Here is a 16,541-nt window from a genome sequence, read left to right on the forward strand (position 1 = left end):
TAAAATCCAACATTGCTAGTCCCAAAGTGGCCCGTTGCCTACAACTCTTCCTTTGGATCACTTGTGCTTGCTCATAACCTCTGCTGATTCTGCTCCAGACTTCTGCCGGTTCATTCTCGAGCCTACAATAGCTCCTTAAGACTGTCTTTAAAATGAATATATACAGTGCCCGGTGTAGCAGGTGCCTGTTGCCTTTTTTTCTATCTTTAGTTTCGATGAATTACCGTGACAGTGAAAATGGATACCTGTAGGGCTGTTACCTTCTCATATTGCCTCTCAGCTCAGGTCCAGGCTGTGCTGTAGGTCCCCATTTGAGTTAAATTCATTCCTTTGATGTTTTTTTTTCCCCTGGTGTTACTGCCAGCTGGGCTTTCCTTTTGCTGTAGGGGTTCTCCCCTGAACCACAGCTGGTCCAGGTTCTCTTAAGCTGGTCATTGCTCATCCAGAGATCCTGCCAGATCTTGTTGGGAAGCTGCATCCAGTGCAGGAGATCTATTTACTTGCCTGTGGTGAACAGTTAAATAGGGGGTTTGAAACAGTATTTTTAATAAATGCATAATGAAGCTGCTTATTTTCTCTTTGCTACCACAGGAAGATCTAGTCACATAATTGATAGCAGATTATCAGCTCTTCACAAATTATTTTTTTTCCCCCGCTAGTTTGCGGATGCTGCTCTAAGCCTTAAACATGCATGAGGATAAAAAGGATAATAGTCTTTTATGATTCCTGATAGATAATAGTCACAAATACTTAAACTTCAAAGGAAGAACATTTTCCTTTACAGGAAGAAAACAACCTCAATCAAATGCTTTTTCTTAGATCCTTAGTAACTGGAGGGAAGAACGGTACCAGGATGATGTTAAAGCCAGGCAAATGATGCACGAAGCCCTGCAACTTCGTCTTAACTTGGTAAGAAAAACTTATGTGTTATCCTGATGTTATGCAAAGATGTAGCAGCTACTCTGGAGGTGGTACTGCACAAGAAGTGCTGTGTCAGGGCACCACGGGGCCCCGGGCACCAGGTACCTCCACGGCAATGGGGCTGGGCTGAGGCCACGCCAGGATGGGCTCAGGATCAGGCCTGGTCAGACACAGCCCTGGTGTGGCCCCGCAGGGCCGTGGGCACAGGCTGAGGCCCCTGGCCTGGGGCGCCAGGGCCAGGGTGGGGTGGGGGTGGCCCCAGGAGGGGCTGGCCAGGGGCAGCAAGGGCTGCTGGTGCCCCCTCTGCCCCCTCGGCTCTGTTGGTGTTCCTTGCTGCTCTTCCTGTCTCTCTCGTTTCAGCTGGTGCCCCCTGGCCATAGCGTTTGGACATTGTTCATGTAAAATGGATGGGAAGGACAGCCTATACCTTATTGGTGCCTTATTTTTGTGCTGCTTTCTTCCTTTTAGTGTCCCTAGAACCTCAGAAATGTGTCATCTTTTTGTGGACATTCCAGGCCGTTCACTGATTGTTTATCCCAGTGTAACAAGCAAGGATTTTATGGAATCAGGCAGGCAGTATAGCTGAGGCTTCACAGCTCCCGGGGAATGTAACAGTTGGCTATTTAACCTACATGTGCAATTTCAGTTGCTGCTACTTGCATACCTGTATTAAGCAACTTAGATTCCACCAAGTTCTCCAATGTCCCCCATCTCTTGGAACCTCTGTACCAGGCAGCAGGGCCACTGCAGCTTGTCAGCGCGGTGCCGTAGGTGTGAGGGGACTACACGTAAGGCCAAATCAGAGAGCACCGAGGCAGGAGTAACGCTGCAGCACTGCTCTCTTCCCCTCTCTTTGGGAGTCGCTTAGAGGAGTGTGTGCAGCTGGAGGGGTAAGCACAGCCTTACGCCGCGCCTGGCCCGCGTCAGGGCGCCTTGAGCCAGCTGGGAGCAGCTTTGGGATTGCTGTGGCTGCACTTAAAGTGAAGCAGCTATCACCTGCCGCTGAGACATGTGGGCTGGGAGAGATGTGGGCAATATTTGCTTTACTATTAAAGCAGCAAGATTCTGTCCTTTTGTAAACCATAAACCACTTACATAGTTCGAGGAATAGTCTTAGATACAAACTGAACAGGATTTAGGAGCTAAAAGCAGGTACTGAGAACTGAAACAGTCTCTGTGTTTATTGAGCAAGACACAACCCTGAAAAAAGCTTTAAGTATGGGGAAGAATTGTGCAGAGTGAAACAACTACAGGCACAAACAGCGAAGGGATATAGAGTGGTCAGAAACATGACAAAACAAAAAGATTTATTTTTGGAAAGATGTCAAGTGGGAAACATCAGAAAGGATGATTTGATGGAGATATTGTGTGCAGGGATAGTGTGCAAAGCAGAGTAGGAATCCCCTGGGCTGCAGTGCTCCAGTAAGGGGAGAGCAGTGTCGTTCTGGCTGCGCTCTGCGAGGGTCCTCTTGTACGACAGGGAGCTGTTTGCTCCTCCGCAGGGCTGGCACTGCCTGCGGGCTTGAGCTGAGCTTTTGTGTGCTAGAAGCTTCTACCTTTGCAGTTTGGGGGTTGGGCTCCATTCCGACCATCTGGCCAGTGATCAGGCTTGCACTCGAGCAGGTATCTTTTGTTATTGCAGTTTGATCCTGTGAAGGATGAGTTCTGGCAAAATGGCCCCTTCTCAAAGCCAAGGCATATTTTACAGCATCATACTGTACCAATAGAAATAGTGAAACATTATTCATAGGGTAAAATGTATCTTTTAGCAGTTTTCATTTTCAATCGATGCTATATTGTTCTTCAGAATTTTTTCTTGTTGCACTGGACATTGTCTAATTTTTGGGTGTGGGTGGAAAATGGTAATTATAAAGTTTTAATTTGACACCTTTTCAGTCCTGAGAAGTTTTTCACTCACTTCAGTTTGTTGCATCAAACATGAAAGTGAAGATATGAAGCTGAAGGAGCAGTGTTGTAATATTTTCTATAGTTCCTTCTTAGGAGAAGCTTTTTTACTGGGATAGCGTGGGGTGGGAAGGAAAAGTTATTTCAAGCCAGCACTTCAAGATGGCATTGGGTGCACAAGAACCCGTGGGGCGGGACAGCAGTTCTGTTCATTAGTCCCCAGGCGAAGGGCAGCATGTGCCTCGATGAGGTATGTGCAGAGCCTTGCTATCTGCTGTGCTGTTTTGCAGGTGGGTGGCATGTTTGATACCGTGCAGAGGAGCACCCAGTGGACCACGGACTGGGCACTGCTGCTCCTCCAGATAATCACTTCGGGAACGGTCGATATGCAGACCAACAAGTAGGTCTGCGCTCATCAAACGAGCTAATTCACGTCCGTCCTGCTCTTAAGTTCAGATTGCACGTGTGGTGGTGTTGTGTTTTTATTACTGTTCTCCTGTTACTGCTCGAGTGTGGTTTTTGGGGGTTTTTTTTTGGTGGAGCACCTCTGTCCAGGGAAGCACTGGAGCCGCTGTTTATGCTCTCCCTTAACAAGCGTGTGCCTGAGCGCTCTCCTACATTTAGAGAGCCTGTTAGCTCTCTATTAATTAGGCTCGTTGGAGCCTAATAACTACCCGTTAGCAGTGGGTGCTGTCTGCAGCTCTGAGCTGGGGTTTAGAGTAAAATTTGTGTGTACGTCTTGACAGCCCACCTGTGTGTGTACGCCGGGGCTTGTGCACGCGAGCCCAGATGCGTGTGCATGCAGAAAGCCCTGCAGAGCCCGGCCTGGCCGGGGAGCTGCGTTTGTGGCCTTTGCCAGGCTTGCCTGTCCCTGGGTCTGTCGGTGGTTCCTCAGGGTAATACTTGTCTTTGCTCTCAGCGAATTGTTCACAACCGTGCTCGATATGCTGGGCGTCCTCATCAATGGGACGCTTGCCTCGGACTTGTCCAATGCTTCCCAAGGAGGGCCTGAGGAAAACAAAAGGGCTTACATGAATTTAGTGAAAAAATTAAAAGTAAGTGTCACGTCTTGTCATTTTCAGCATTTCTTTTGAACTGCATTCTGTGCTCATCTTTTAATCCTGTCATTTCTAGTGTCTGGGAAGGCCTCTTGGAACAAGAGGAGAGACTGAGCTCTAGTGTTAACAGGGAGAAAAAGAAGAAAATAGAAATACAGGAACTTGGGGGGGACTTCTAGTATTTTCTTCATATTAAATTAAAATTAGGGACCTTGCAAGATACTTAGTTACTGTTATTGATGTTTGAGACACTAAATTTGGCTTGTGTATTTTCTACATTCTGTTTAAACAAGAGGTGAAAAGATAACTTACACTCTTAAAAAAAGAAAAAGCAAAAAACCTTGCAAAACCGCTTGTTTAAATTTAGTAAAAGTACAAGGAAATGATTCATCCAGAGACTGGACATTTTCTAATAGTGAAAGCAATGTAATGTTTCTCTTTTTCCCCCCCTTTCTGTTTGACTGATTGATGTGTTTATTCTCTAGAAGGAGCTGGGGGACAAGCGGTCTGAAAGCATCGACAAGGTTCGCCAGCTGCTCCCTTTGCCAAAGCAGACGTGTGATATTATCACTTGTGAGCCAATGGGATCCTTGATCGACACCAAGGGGAACAAAATTGCAGGATTTGACTCCATTGATAAGAAACAGGCAAGAGTAAATGTTTGCTTCCATCCCAGTTTTTCCACGATTTTTGAAGCATGGGAAACTCCAGCAGAGAGGTGCAGCCTGTACAGTGGGGGTGGTTATGTGCAGTACCCACAGCGCTGTGCTGCTGCTGGGGTGCAGCTTTCTAACTTGCCCTCAGCCAGCGCTGCAGCCTCAGCCCCAGCAGTGCAGGCTCTTCCACAGGCAGGGATGCCACCAGGGGGGAATTGACAAATAATACCTTTAAAAAGAGCTGCAAGTGGCAGACCGCTTCTTGGTATCCGATGTATTTCTGTTCCCAGTATTCTTGCGCAGCGTTTGGTTTGTGGTCCGTGTGAAGATGCTCAGGCAGAGTGTGAAACCAGGAGCGGGTGGTGAGGGAGGCGGGCAGGGGGCTGTTAAAGCCCAGCCCAAGGGCTCGAGCAGCCTCGAGTGAGCGGGGCCATGCACCGGCAGTGACCCCTTCCCGCTCTCCCACACGGTTCAGTGGTTCTGGCAGGTCGTCTCAGGGCTGCGGACACACGCGTGTCTTCAGTGGCAATGGCTTTCTGCCACTCGTACAAATCCCAGAGTTTGGGTACCCGTTCAGTTTCAGATCTGTTTAAGATTTGGTCGTCACGTTTGCTGTGTGCCCGCCCTCGCTAGATCCGCAGAGCATGTGGCCGGTTTGGAACTGCTGATGTGATGAGGGTTGACACAAGCTTGCTCAGCTTTGCAGGACAGGCTCAGGACTGATAGCAGCCAGCTCCACAAAAGTTGCTGAAAAGGAAATTACATTTGACTTGGAGTTGAGCAGCAGAAGCTCTTACAAAAGTATTTGCTTTCCAAGCAGAATCCTGCATTTGAGAGCTCGTTTGACCTGGGAACCTTTTGATGTGTTTCAGGCTGGGAGGAATCTGGAGGGTGCTCCCCCTTACAGAAGACAGAGGAAAAGGGCAGAGGTGGGGGCAGGTGAATTAGTTGTTTTGGATTTTTTGGGAATACAAAGGGATGCATGATTTTCAAAGTGAATGTATTTAAAAGAGAAGGAGAGAGCTTAGGACAGAGCATTTTTTTCTGCAGTCTGGGCACGCATTTTTTTTGTGATCTTGTGCTGAGGCTTTCTCCCCTTATTTGAATATGGAAACTTTTAGCAAGGGCATTCTCAGATTAGCAATTTTTGATAGATACTTTGACTTTTCCTCCAAAATAGGATAGATGGAACTTGAGATTTTTAGCATAGCTATAAGCAAAATGTACCGATGTACCTCCTTTGGTACATTTTATGGAGGGGAAAAAATCCTTACTGGATTTTTCTGACTCAGACAATGATGTCCAAAAGCAAGTAGTCTGCTCTAGTGTCCAACTTTCTTAAAATACTAACTTCACTTTTATTCTGAAACAGGGTCTTCAGGTTTCAACAAAACAAAAGGTGTCCCCTTGGGATTTATTTGAAGGTCACAAAAATCCTGCTCCTCTCTCCTGGGCGTGGTTTGGTACAGTTCGTGTCGACAGGAAAGTGATCAAATACGAGGAGCAGCAGCATCTCCTCCTGTACCATACACACACCAAACCCAAGCCACGGAGTTACTACCTCGAGCCCTTGCCCCTTCCTCCAGAGGAGGAAGAGGAAGAGCCCACCACACCTGTGTCTCAGGAACCAGAAAGAAAGTCAGGAGAGCTCTCAGATCAGGGAAAACACGCCACGGATGACGAGAAGAAGACGAAGGGCAGGAAGCGAAAGTCAAAGTCAAGCTCAAGGGCTGATGTAAGTGCTCGGTGCCCCATACAAAACGTGAAGTATCTGATGCTGCATGGTGCTGTCTTAGCGACCTTCAGAGATTGCTCTGCACCTGGAGGAGTGGGCCCTAGTAGAGGGAGAGAATGGGGATGGGCAGAGGGAGGATGGATTTCTATCAGACGGAGCTCAGTGTAGAGGAACGCCCTGTGCTTAGGATCTTATGCGGTATGTAAAACGCACTAGACTGGAGCTTACTAAATATTATTGAGGTTCCGAATATGCTTTCTCTTGTCTGGTGTGAAGTACAGCTGTTACTGTTTGTATCCATTCCTAAAATTCCTCTTGCTCAAATTACGTTGGGAGCAAACATGTGGTTTAAACCCAGGTCCCATTCAAATGGAACCCAATTTGGAAGAGGCTCTTTCACACACATAATCTGTTCTACTGTGCAGTTTGTCCTGGTTTCTGGTTTCCCTCTGTTTTTTATTGGGGTTTGAGGTGTGGGTTCCGAAGCTGAAGAATCACTTTGAGCAAGGGTTTGAACAACACTCCTGGTACCACCCGAATAATACCGTGTGCTTCCAGCAGCAGCGTTCTGTGCGGTTACGTCCGCTTAGTGCTGCCGGTGTGGTGGCAGTGTCGTACGGCAGCGTTCTCTCAGCACCCAGCTGCCCTGGTGCGCTTTAAGTAGCTGTAATTTTAAGATAATTTTCTGGCCTTTTTGATGTTTCAGTTATTTGTATACTGATACAGTAAGCTGTCCTTGTGCTACACGTAATTATAGCCTGCAGAAAATACTTGCTAATGAGGTAAAAATGGATGGTGTGTGTATGAGGTTGTTAGTGTTAATTACCTGTGGGCAGCCTGAGACTTAATCTGGTTTTTACATCATTGCAAACGACAATGGGAACTGTCTCTGTCCTTTAATAATTTAGTAGGAAAATCGGCATTATTTATGAGTTAGTAAGGTATGAATGTCAGTAACATTCACTTTTACTGTATATTTTAAGGAATACCCGCAGAACAACTTGTACAGAGTGCCTCCCACTTACTCCCCCATTTCCTCCCAACTGATGCAGCAGGCTCAGCCTGCCCTGTGGGGTTACAGCGTGATGGGACAGCCGCAGCAGCCTGGCTTCTTCCTGCAGAACCAGACCCTCCCTCCGGGTATGTCTGTGCTTCTTCCAGCTCACAGACGTGGTGCCTTGTTATTTGGGGTGTGACAAAAGTTGACCTCTTCTAACCACGTTTTCTTTCTACCTTTCTCCGAAGCAGAATGCCGATGCCATTTACTTTATTTCTTAGTTAGCCGTTTTTTTCGAAGGGCTTTCTATTATCAGTTGTAGGCCTGTCTCTATTAAGCTATTAAACTTTTTTGGTAAATGAGCAAAAATGACCTACTGTGGTGACAGTATAAGAAAGCTGGTAGAAGTTTAATGAGGAGTGAAGTAAGAGGGATGATTAAAAGGAACAAATGACCTTTGGATTATTTCTTCTTTGATTCATACCAAGAACCATGGTGGCTGATTTAACATCTGCCAGACGGACTAAAAAATCCATGGGCTCACATTTTTTCAGTATTTGTGATACGTGCTTAATTTTTTGTAGGATTGTTTTGTTTCTTCCAGTTGATGCATACAGAGTTTAATGCAGGTATTTTACTTGCTCTAGGGGGCAGCAGTTCGTGATGTTTTGAGAAATACTGTTGTGTCCTTCTTGGATGTTATGCAGCAGTTTAGAAGTTTGTTTCCTGTTATAAATGTTAAATATTTTTTCTAAAGCTCCAAATAGAGCTAGATCTGTACTTTAAGTGTGTAAAAAGTCTTCAGAATATACCAGACGGTAGTGAAAAAGTTTAAGGAAATGCTGATTTAAAAAATAAATGTATAAGATTACCTTCGTAAGTCTGACACATAGATACATGATTTTTATCAAATAGTGTACAGTGCATAAATTACTGCCATCTCATTATAAAATTGGCTTGACATAAGAAGCTGTTCATATGCTTTTGAGCTGACATGCAACTTTTGTTCATCAATACTAGTCAAGCGTTTTATGTGACACAGAACATGCAACAGCCCACAGCCTTTTTACTTTTCATTGTCATTTACAAGTGGCAGTCTTCAAAGTTATTTTGCCCATTTAATTTTTCAGGCCAGTAATGTGGCCAGTAATGTGGCTGTCTGTCTTTGCAGAGAGGAATTTATCATCATTATTGCCGAGCTAACCCAGTAGGAGCTGATGAACTAGCAGTGGTCTGTACGAGCAATGCTCTTACGAGGGCAGAGAATGCATTTGTGTTTTGGGTGGTTTTTAGGTGGTTCCAGGCTGGATCCGACAGGCTCCTTTGTTCCAAGTAACACGAAGCAAGCGCTGTCGAACATGCTGCAGCGGCGCTCTGGCACCATGATGCAGCCCCCCTCTCTCCATGCAATCACGCCTCAGCAGCAGTTGCTCCAGATGAAACTCCTGCAGCAAGAGCAGCAGCAGCGGCTCCTCAGGCAGCAAGCACAGTCACGGTCTCTGCAACAGGTTTGTCCAAACCCCTCAGTCTGAGGAGCAGCACAGTGGTTTTGCCTTCTGTTGGGGCTGGTCGCCCTGTGTAGGCTCACGGAGCGGAGAGCCAGCTGATAGTTACAGTGGCAATAACTCCTCAAATATTGCTTAACCAGGGCTGTCTGCTTTTAAACTTCATTTGCCCTTTGGTCTCTTAGTCCATTCTAGTTTTCCTGTGTTTCATAAAATCAGGTTTTCCTTCTGCTACTTGATGATATTCTTGTCCCCGTTGTGTCGCAGAGGCTGTGGCAGCGGGACTGCGTGGTGCTGTGTACCACCGAGCTGTGAGTGAGCCGCAGAGGTGCACAGAGCTCTTCCCAATTAGCAGCCCAGGAAGTTCAGCAGCAGCTGTTTCCACACACATGTGCAGACAGACACCCGTGTTCTCTAGAAATAGCTGGTATTTCTTCTCCTAAGATTTTTGCCGAGTGCAGCCGCTCTGTGCCAAACCGCACAGGGCTGTTGTGCAACTCCCTTTGGAGGCCATGCTCCCCTCAGAGCGTGGCTGCAGACCGGCTGCTTCTCAATTGAGGGGCTGGCAACAGAAAACTGGGTTTCGCATCCCAGATAACCCGTGATACGTGTGCGGTAGTTGGTGGCAAAACCAGTAACTTTTCCCCTTCATTTTAAAGTCCTTCTGTACCTATTCTTACCCTCACTGCAATATATATTACATTACCCTTACGTTATCTTTCCTTCAAACTCTGTGATGTGCCCTCTTTGCTCAAAATAATCAAAATTTTCAGCAAGTATCCTCATAATTTCTCCCACGCTGTCTATTACAGCCCCCTCATTACCCTTCTCATCCCTCTTCAGTCTCTCTGCTCTGACACATGCAGAGCCCTCTGAAGTGTTTAAATTGCTGAGGGGCTGCAGTAGTTTTATACGGGGCTGTTCAGAATAGTGAAACTAGGGTTTCCCTGAGTGTGTGTTGTCTTCTGCCTTTCAAAGAAAAAAAAAAAGTCCCCAGAAGCTCTGGCTGTGTGTTTTATCATATCCATGGTACGGTGGATATGTGAGCCCTCACTGGCGTCCCGCAGGCACTACGAGGTACTAAGGGTTTGGTACCCTAAGTGTTAGGGTACTGGGCTCTACAGGGAGCCATCGCTGCTTATTTCATAGAAACCCTGTAGTATTTCTTGCATTAGGCAATATCTTACTCTGAATGTTAAGTCCAACTGGCTCTCAGTTACTATGATAGAATACAGGCTTGAGTAAACAAATGATGATCACTACTTATGGCTGGGTGGATCAAAAAGTAGTAACTGAAGATCTAAAATAACACATTATTCTTGCATTTAAGAAATGTTGTTTAACACCATCACGTTTAGAGGACAGATAATGTTGCATTTCCCTTTTGGTTTCAAACAGGGACGGTGTCTGAGGTTAAGCTCTGCTCTGAAGTGCTGCATAGGCAGGTTGTCAGTAAGGAGAATCAACTTACCATGAAGCCACGAAGCCATGCCTAAATAGGATTAATAAGGTGTCTGTGATGAACTTTTCCACAAAATTTGGATCAAACTTTTACAGTGTAAAAGTTGCACTGAAATTCAGCGGGGTAGGTTGAGGTGCCTGGTGCAGCTAGTGTACGTGTGCTGGGTGTTATCAGTCAGTGGTTCCGTATCAGCCATGGTTTTATTTCACAGTAGGTCACTATAAGTTAAACTGATGTAAACCAAGTCGAACCAGAGCTGTCCCAACCCCGGCTGTGATCCCCAGTTGCTTCCCCACAGTGGTGTGCTGGGCAGCAGTGCCGATGGGCGCGGTGCTTCCAGTCTGCTTTGAACGTTTTGCCTCACTGAGTGTTTGGGAAGGTTCCCTCAGCCTGGTACAGGAGGAACAACTTGCCAGCCCGCCCTATTTGCTTTCCTTGTTGCCCAAACACGTGCTGGCAGCGCCAACGCCAGTGAAAGCCCCTGAGGTCCTGTGGCAGCACACGAGCCTGGAGGGAGTACCTGAGAATTTAGGAACAAGGCAATTCGTAAGCTTTGCTGTGATCTGTAAGCACTGCTGCTGTGGTGTGTGTTGTTAGGTAGCGCTTAAATGAGGAAGGCTTCTTCTTTGCTCTTTGTGTTTCTGCAGCTGCAGAACAGAATTTCCTACTCGGCTGAAAATCACGGGCACCCGTGGACGGTTCTGTAAAATCAGTCCAGAAGGACTCTGCCCTTTGGTGCTGTGCTGTACATGCTGGGCTCTTGAAAACACACAGCTGTGCTGCAAGGTCTTCAGGAGCTACGATTTGTTAAAAAAATTTTAAGTATTATGCATAGAATTAATAGCTCCTGTGGATGGTAGGAAGTGCGTTCCAGGTTTAGAGTTTCTGTTAATAAATTTCATAAAAGTATTGAGGTGCATTAGGACCAAAACCACCCCAAAGGACCTTGTTAGTGCTCCTAAACACCAGCATTCTTTGCATACATACAAGTGAGCTCTGTAAAGGTGCTGTACTGCTCCACTAACAATCCGAGCTTACTCGTGTGTACTCTTTGTGTTGTTTGCTATTTTCTCGCCTGTCCTTTTCCTTTAGGATGTCTGTAGCACTGCTGTATCCCTTCAGGATGGCTTTGACAACGTAATGGTAACCACTCTGAGACCGTGAACTTCTCTTTATTTTTTCTTTCGCACAAACATGCATTTCTTTCAACACACAGGCTGCACACTTTGCTTTCGATGAGAATGATATGCTTTGGCACCCCCTTCAGCTAGGGAGCGCAGCGGCTGCATGTGGGAAGGCTGTGAATGAGTTAGTTTGCAGGATTTTCATCCTGTCTTAAGGAAACTGCAATGTTGTTAAAAGCACTAATTGGAAAGACAAAGCAAACTGTGTTTTTAAAAAGGCTTTGCTGCTTCCACTCTTGTCCATGTTTTATATATGTGCAATCATTCCTGTCACTGCTGGCAACTGTCAGAACAGGGTATAGATCACCATATTTGCAGTTAATTAGGCACACCTAGATAGGCAGCAAGTACAGGGAGGTCCCTCAAATCTGTCATCATCACCTTCTCTAAATAAGTGTTAGTGTTTCACTACCTACTTCTGAAGTCCGATTTGGTCAGATTTTGGTCAAAATCACCCTACAGTGCCATGGCTGCTCCAGTTGCCTTTGCCAGTCCCAGCATCACCTAGAAAAGAAAATTCCTTCCCAACACACTGTGGTCACATACCGTCACAGGAAAAAGCAGTAAGTTTTGCTCCAATTCGGGGTGCGAGCAGAACAAAGAGAATGGTGGTTATTAGTGTAACATTGCATCGGCACTGAATAAAAGTGTTTGGGGTTTTTCTCCTCTTTTCTGTTCCGTTTCTGTTTGACATGCACAGTTCTGGCCTGCAGTAGTCAGCCTGTGTGTTTCGTTAACTCTTTACTACATTTTGCTTGGAGGGAGAAGTCCCTTTGAATCGAGCAACATCTGCTGCCACTGCTCAGGGATGCAGAGCGCTCTCACAACCCAGGAGCTCGCTCGGTGCCCGTGTGCTGCCGTGGCATAAACTGCTCCGTGCCTCCCTGAGGAGCAGCTTTCTGCTCACGCTGCAGACGGGTGTGCGGCGCTGGCTGGGGCGGGTGTGCTGCTCCCCTGTCCTGCACCCCCCAGCTCCGCCACTCCCTGCGCCTTGAGTGGCCGGTGGACAAAACTCGCTCGTGTTGCTGGGGTCATGCAGCTGCTTATTTAGTATTTTCTTACAGAATTAAGGCCCAATCCGATTTCCATTGACATAACTTCCCCTGGCTTTGGAGGGACGCTGTTTGGAGAGGCGTTGCTCCTGGTGTTGCAGAGAAGCAGAAGCACATGGGGCACTGCGCTAGCAACCAGCTCCTGCAGAACCCACCAGGGGTTTTGCATGGCTGTGGGGAAAAGCTTAAGACACTGTTTTTTCTAGAAATCAGTCATGGTTTTACCAGATCTCACCTTTGGGTGACTTCAGGTTACATCTTTATCTATCCTGGGGTTGGCACCCTATGAAGAAGTTTCAGAAGCAGTTTGCTCAAAGAAATTATTGTTCTTTTTTTGTTTCTCTTCTTTTGCTTCTGGTTAAAAAAAGAAAAACCCGAGGTACTTGAATACCTTCCCGCTGTACTTGGCTGACGTCTGTTTTATGTGCATCCCCTCTGTGAGATGTCCGTCCTGTTCAGCGTTTCAGTCTCTCACCTATCAGGTGGTTGTTTTGAGAGCTCCCTGTCTGACTTCGCAGATGTTTTTCCAGATAAATTTAATTTACCCCGACCTTTTGTCAGGACTGGTAGATGCTACTCTGTTCACACCTCCTGTACTCCCTAATTTGTTTCTCAGAGTTTTCCATGAGATATTGGCCTGTTTTTAAAACAAATCTTTAGTGTGGCTTCTGCCTCCTTACTGTACCAGAGCTCCCCGCTGTCGTCTCTGCGCCTCGGCGACCCCCTTAGCCGTGGTCCCAGAGGCTGGCACAGAGCCCAGCTGGGTCAGGCATTTTTTTGTTTTTAACAGCAAGGAAGGTATGAAAAATGAGTGTGTGACAACCCCATGGCACCCTGTGGTAGCTTTGCCCCTTGTTTTGCATCTTGCCCTCCTCTGTCTGCTCTCTGCCCCGAGGTTCTCGCCTCTCGGGGATGGACGGCTGAAGCTGGGGCGCTTTCTCCGTACCACCCCGCTTCCCTGAGCGCTTCCCGACTGCAGCGGGTAGCTCTGCTTGTTCCCCAGGTCTGTCGATGAGGGTGCACATATTTTTAAACCCAGTCCAAACCAGCAGCTGAACTGCAGGACTGTTGGCTGGGCTTACAGACTTGTTAACGTTTGGTACGGGGAGCACTAAAGGGGGGTGAGCAGGTAAAGGGGGATGTCGGGGTCACCATTAGCTGGGGTCCTTATTTCTCCGTGCGGGAACAGAAACGACGCAACACCAATGTGATGAACAGGTCGTCCATCTTTTTCATTATATATTATTATCTTCTATTCCTTTTCTGGTTACGTTTATACTCTACTAAGTTCCGTACACGCACTCATCTATCTTCTAACAGGCTACAGGTCATCTACACGCGCTGTTCACACGCCTCTACAAGCATTTGCATTGGTTAATTGCAATTAGCACGTAAAGCCCAAAACTTGCCAAAACTCCCTTATCTCATACCCTGTTTTGCTCAGACTTGTGTGCTTTTGCTGACCACAGGTGTTTCTCACTTATCTGCTATCTTGTGTGTTTTTGCCAGCCTTATTTTGCTGGCCTTGTCTTCGTCCTTGCATTCTTCTGTCTGCACTAACTTTCTCCCAGCGCGGCCCAGACTCCTACAGGGGGACAGTTCCAGTGGGGCTTCAGGATTTTATCCCACGTGGATTTTCTTTTCCACCAGGTAGCCCTGTAACGTTGCTGCTTGCAGTGTGTTATCAAAGTCACTTTTAGCCTTAAATTATAATCCATCTCCATAAGGATATCCTGATTAAAATGGCAAAGGCTTTGCTGGAGAACTTGGATTTTTTGTTTGGTTTTGGGGTGGATACGGCAGCTACAGGGAAGGAGCATCACTGCTTCCAGCTCCAGACTGCCACTGAGCTTTTCTGAGTACAGTGGTTTTCAAAGTGATCAGGTGGAAGTGATCAGGTGCAGCTGGGCAGCACACAGACTCGATTGTATCCTTGGCAAATTCTCATTCACCAGTTTTTTACAACCTTGGTCCTGAAACTAAGTCCAACATTTTATTTTTTCCTCTTTTCTGGTGCTTCAAAACTATTGCAGTTATAGTTGAAATCTTTAAATGATTTGCCATTAATTGGGCATAAATATTGAGGCAATTTGGAATGAACAACCTAGGCTCTCTGCTGACCACAGATACGAGTGTGTTTCCAAGCTGTACTGGTTGGGAGCTGGAGGTGCTTGCATTACCCATTTATCATACTGGTATTTTGTACATCATCATAAAAGCTGCTAATCAGCATTTTGCCTGCTTCATCTGGGGGGAAGCTGGTAACCAGGTAGCCTGAGAAAGGTATCAGCTGTGTATTTATACTAGAGATTGTCATTCACTCTAAGCCTTCTCTATAATTTAATGTACTGTCTTCCAAGGTGGCCAGAATATTTTTTTTCTAATCCTCTGCAGAGCCCCATTTTAAAGGGTGTCTGCAAGACCCCTGTTCAGTAAATGGCTGTTTCTTCACTGCTGCAGTGTTACAGTAGTGTGGGAAATCAAACAAAAGTCAACCTTTCCACCTCCCCACGAGTAAATACAGTTCAGCAGTTTGGCACTGAGTAACGGTGCTGTCTTGAAGAAAGTGATCGAGTCTCTCCATGACTCTTTAGGGCACAACTTGGTGGGGTTTGTGTCCAGAGGGGACTTGGTCGGGCTGTGGAGGCCACACCTGATGGGTGATGTGTCTTTCAGGGTCAGCCCATGGACCAAGCTGCTATTTTCACTCCGCAAGTTCGACCCCCATCGCAGCTTCCGCAGTACCCGGGGTTACAGCAGGCACAGGTACCGTACGCGCTACTGCCGCGGGGCGTCTACGGGAACACGCATTTAAACAGAGCTCCTCTACTGCCCGGCCTGCTCCGCTGTGCCGGCACCTGCCTCGTGCCTCTGGCCTGGGGTAACCGTGAGGCCTCCTCCTAGGGTGCTTGTGGTCTCCCCATGCTGCCGCTTACCAACGTTTTTAACGCCGTCACTTCCCAGTTTTTCCTGATGTTGCTGGTAAAGGCAAGCGTACTTCAGTGTCAAGCCTGAAATTTGGCCAATTTTTGGCGAGATAGTGGTACCAGTAACTCTTAATTATGTCATGGTCATTCTGGTACTTGGGATTCTGAGGGAGGAGAACAAAAGAGGGAGGTGAAGCTGTGGAGCAGAGCCTGGCTCTGGCCGAGTGCCTCTCGGGGAAGGGGGCATGGTGCAGGCTGTGTCCTGCCGCGTGGGACAGTGCTGCCGTTGCCCGAACCCCCCGCAAGGTGGGGTGCAGCCCGTGGGGGCTCGCGGGTCGGGGCGTGGGCACAGCACGGCGTCTCACTGGCTGGCCCCCCGGTGCCTAGCCTTGGCTCTTTGGCGAAGGCCGTCTCTTTCTCTTCCAGTTCAGCTAATTTAAAGACGGTTGCAGCGACGTGACTCTTGTGTCGGTTCTCCCTGCAGGGCATGGCTCACGGATACACCATGTACAGCACGCCGCTGCCCCTGCAGCCGCAGCAGCAGCCCGGGGCCGTGGTGCTTTCCCCCAGCTACAACCCCCGTGCGTACGCCGGCGCCCAGCCCAGCCCCACGCTGATGGAGCGGCTGCGGCAGATCCAGCAGCAGCCCGGCGGGTACCTGCCACAGCAGCCCGCAGCCTACATCCAGCCGCTGGCCGGCGCGCAGCGGTGAGCCCCCGCCGCCGCTGCCCTGGGCTTTGCTTAGAGGTCTAAGGCCTTGTTCAGAATAAACTGTATTAGTCAAAGTGAGGTTAACACTGGGTCTAATTAGCAATTAAATATGCCTTTCTCTCCAATTCCCCCCCTTGTTTTTCCCCCAATCAGGTTGAGCCATCAGCCCAGTTCGCTGGTCGGAGCGGGACTGGACAGTGCAGCGGCCGCGGGTCCTCACCCGGCCCTGAGCTCGGCCCAGCTGCCCCCAGAGCCGGTGAGACAGAGGCAGCAGCAGATGCGCCAGCAGAGACTGTTCCAGGTGAGGGACTCGGCTGCAGGAGAGCGACGTTTGGGTGTCGGGAGGGGTGCAAACATCCCTGTGGCCGGTGATGGCGTTTATGCGCTCGCCTGCGTGCATGTTCAAGTCTGAAGCAGCAGAGCCTGGT

General features: G+C 47.8%; 1 protein-coding gene across 1 annotated transcript in view; it reads left to right on the forward strand.

Moving 5' to 3' along the window:
* Positions 1 to 16,541, forward strand: part of MED12L (mediator complex subunit 12L) — a 138,728-nt gene that overhangs the window by 116,622 nt on the left and 5,565 nt on the right. The window contains exons 32-42 of the mRNA XM_074878325.1: positions 820 to 909; positions 3,117 to 3,226; positions 3,746 to 3,881; positions 4,370 to 4,531; positions 5,913 to 6,275; positions 7,259 to 7,415; positions 8,566 to 8,780; positions 11,332 to 11,382; positions 15,152 to 15,241; positions 15,887 to 16,110; positions 16,267 to 16,414. Coding sequence (XP_074734426.1) covers positions 820 to 909; positions 3,117 to 3,226; positions 3,746 to 3,881; positions 4,370 to 4,531; positions 5,913 to 6,275; positions 7,259 to 7,415; positions 8,566 to 8,780; positions 11,332 to 11,382; positions 15,152 to 15,241; positions 15,887 to 16,110; positions 16,267 to 16,414 — 1,746 coding nt within the window. The remainder of the gene's footprint in view (positions 1 to 819; positions 910 to 3,116; positions 3,227 to 3,745; positions 3,882 to 4,369; positions 4,532 to 5,912; positions 6,276 to 7,258; positions 7,416 to 8,565; positions 8,781 to 11,331; positions 11,383 to 15,151; positions 15,242 to 15,886; positions 16,111 to 16,266; positions 16,415 to 16,541) is intronic.

The sequence above is a fragment of the Strix uralensis genome, chromosome 9 (assembly GCF_047716275.1).
Source record: "Strix uralensis isolate ZFMK-TIS-50842 chromosome 9, bStrUra1, whole genome shotgun sequence".
Taxonomy (NCBI): Eukaryota; Metazoa; Chordata; class Aves; order Strigiformes; family Strigidae; genus Strix; species Strix uralensis.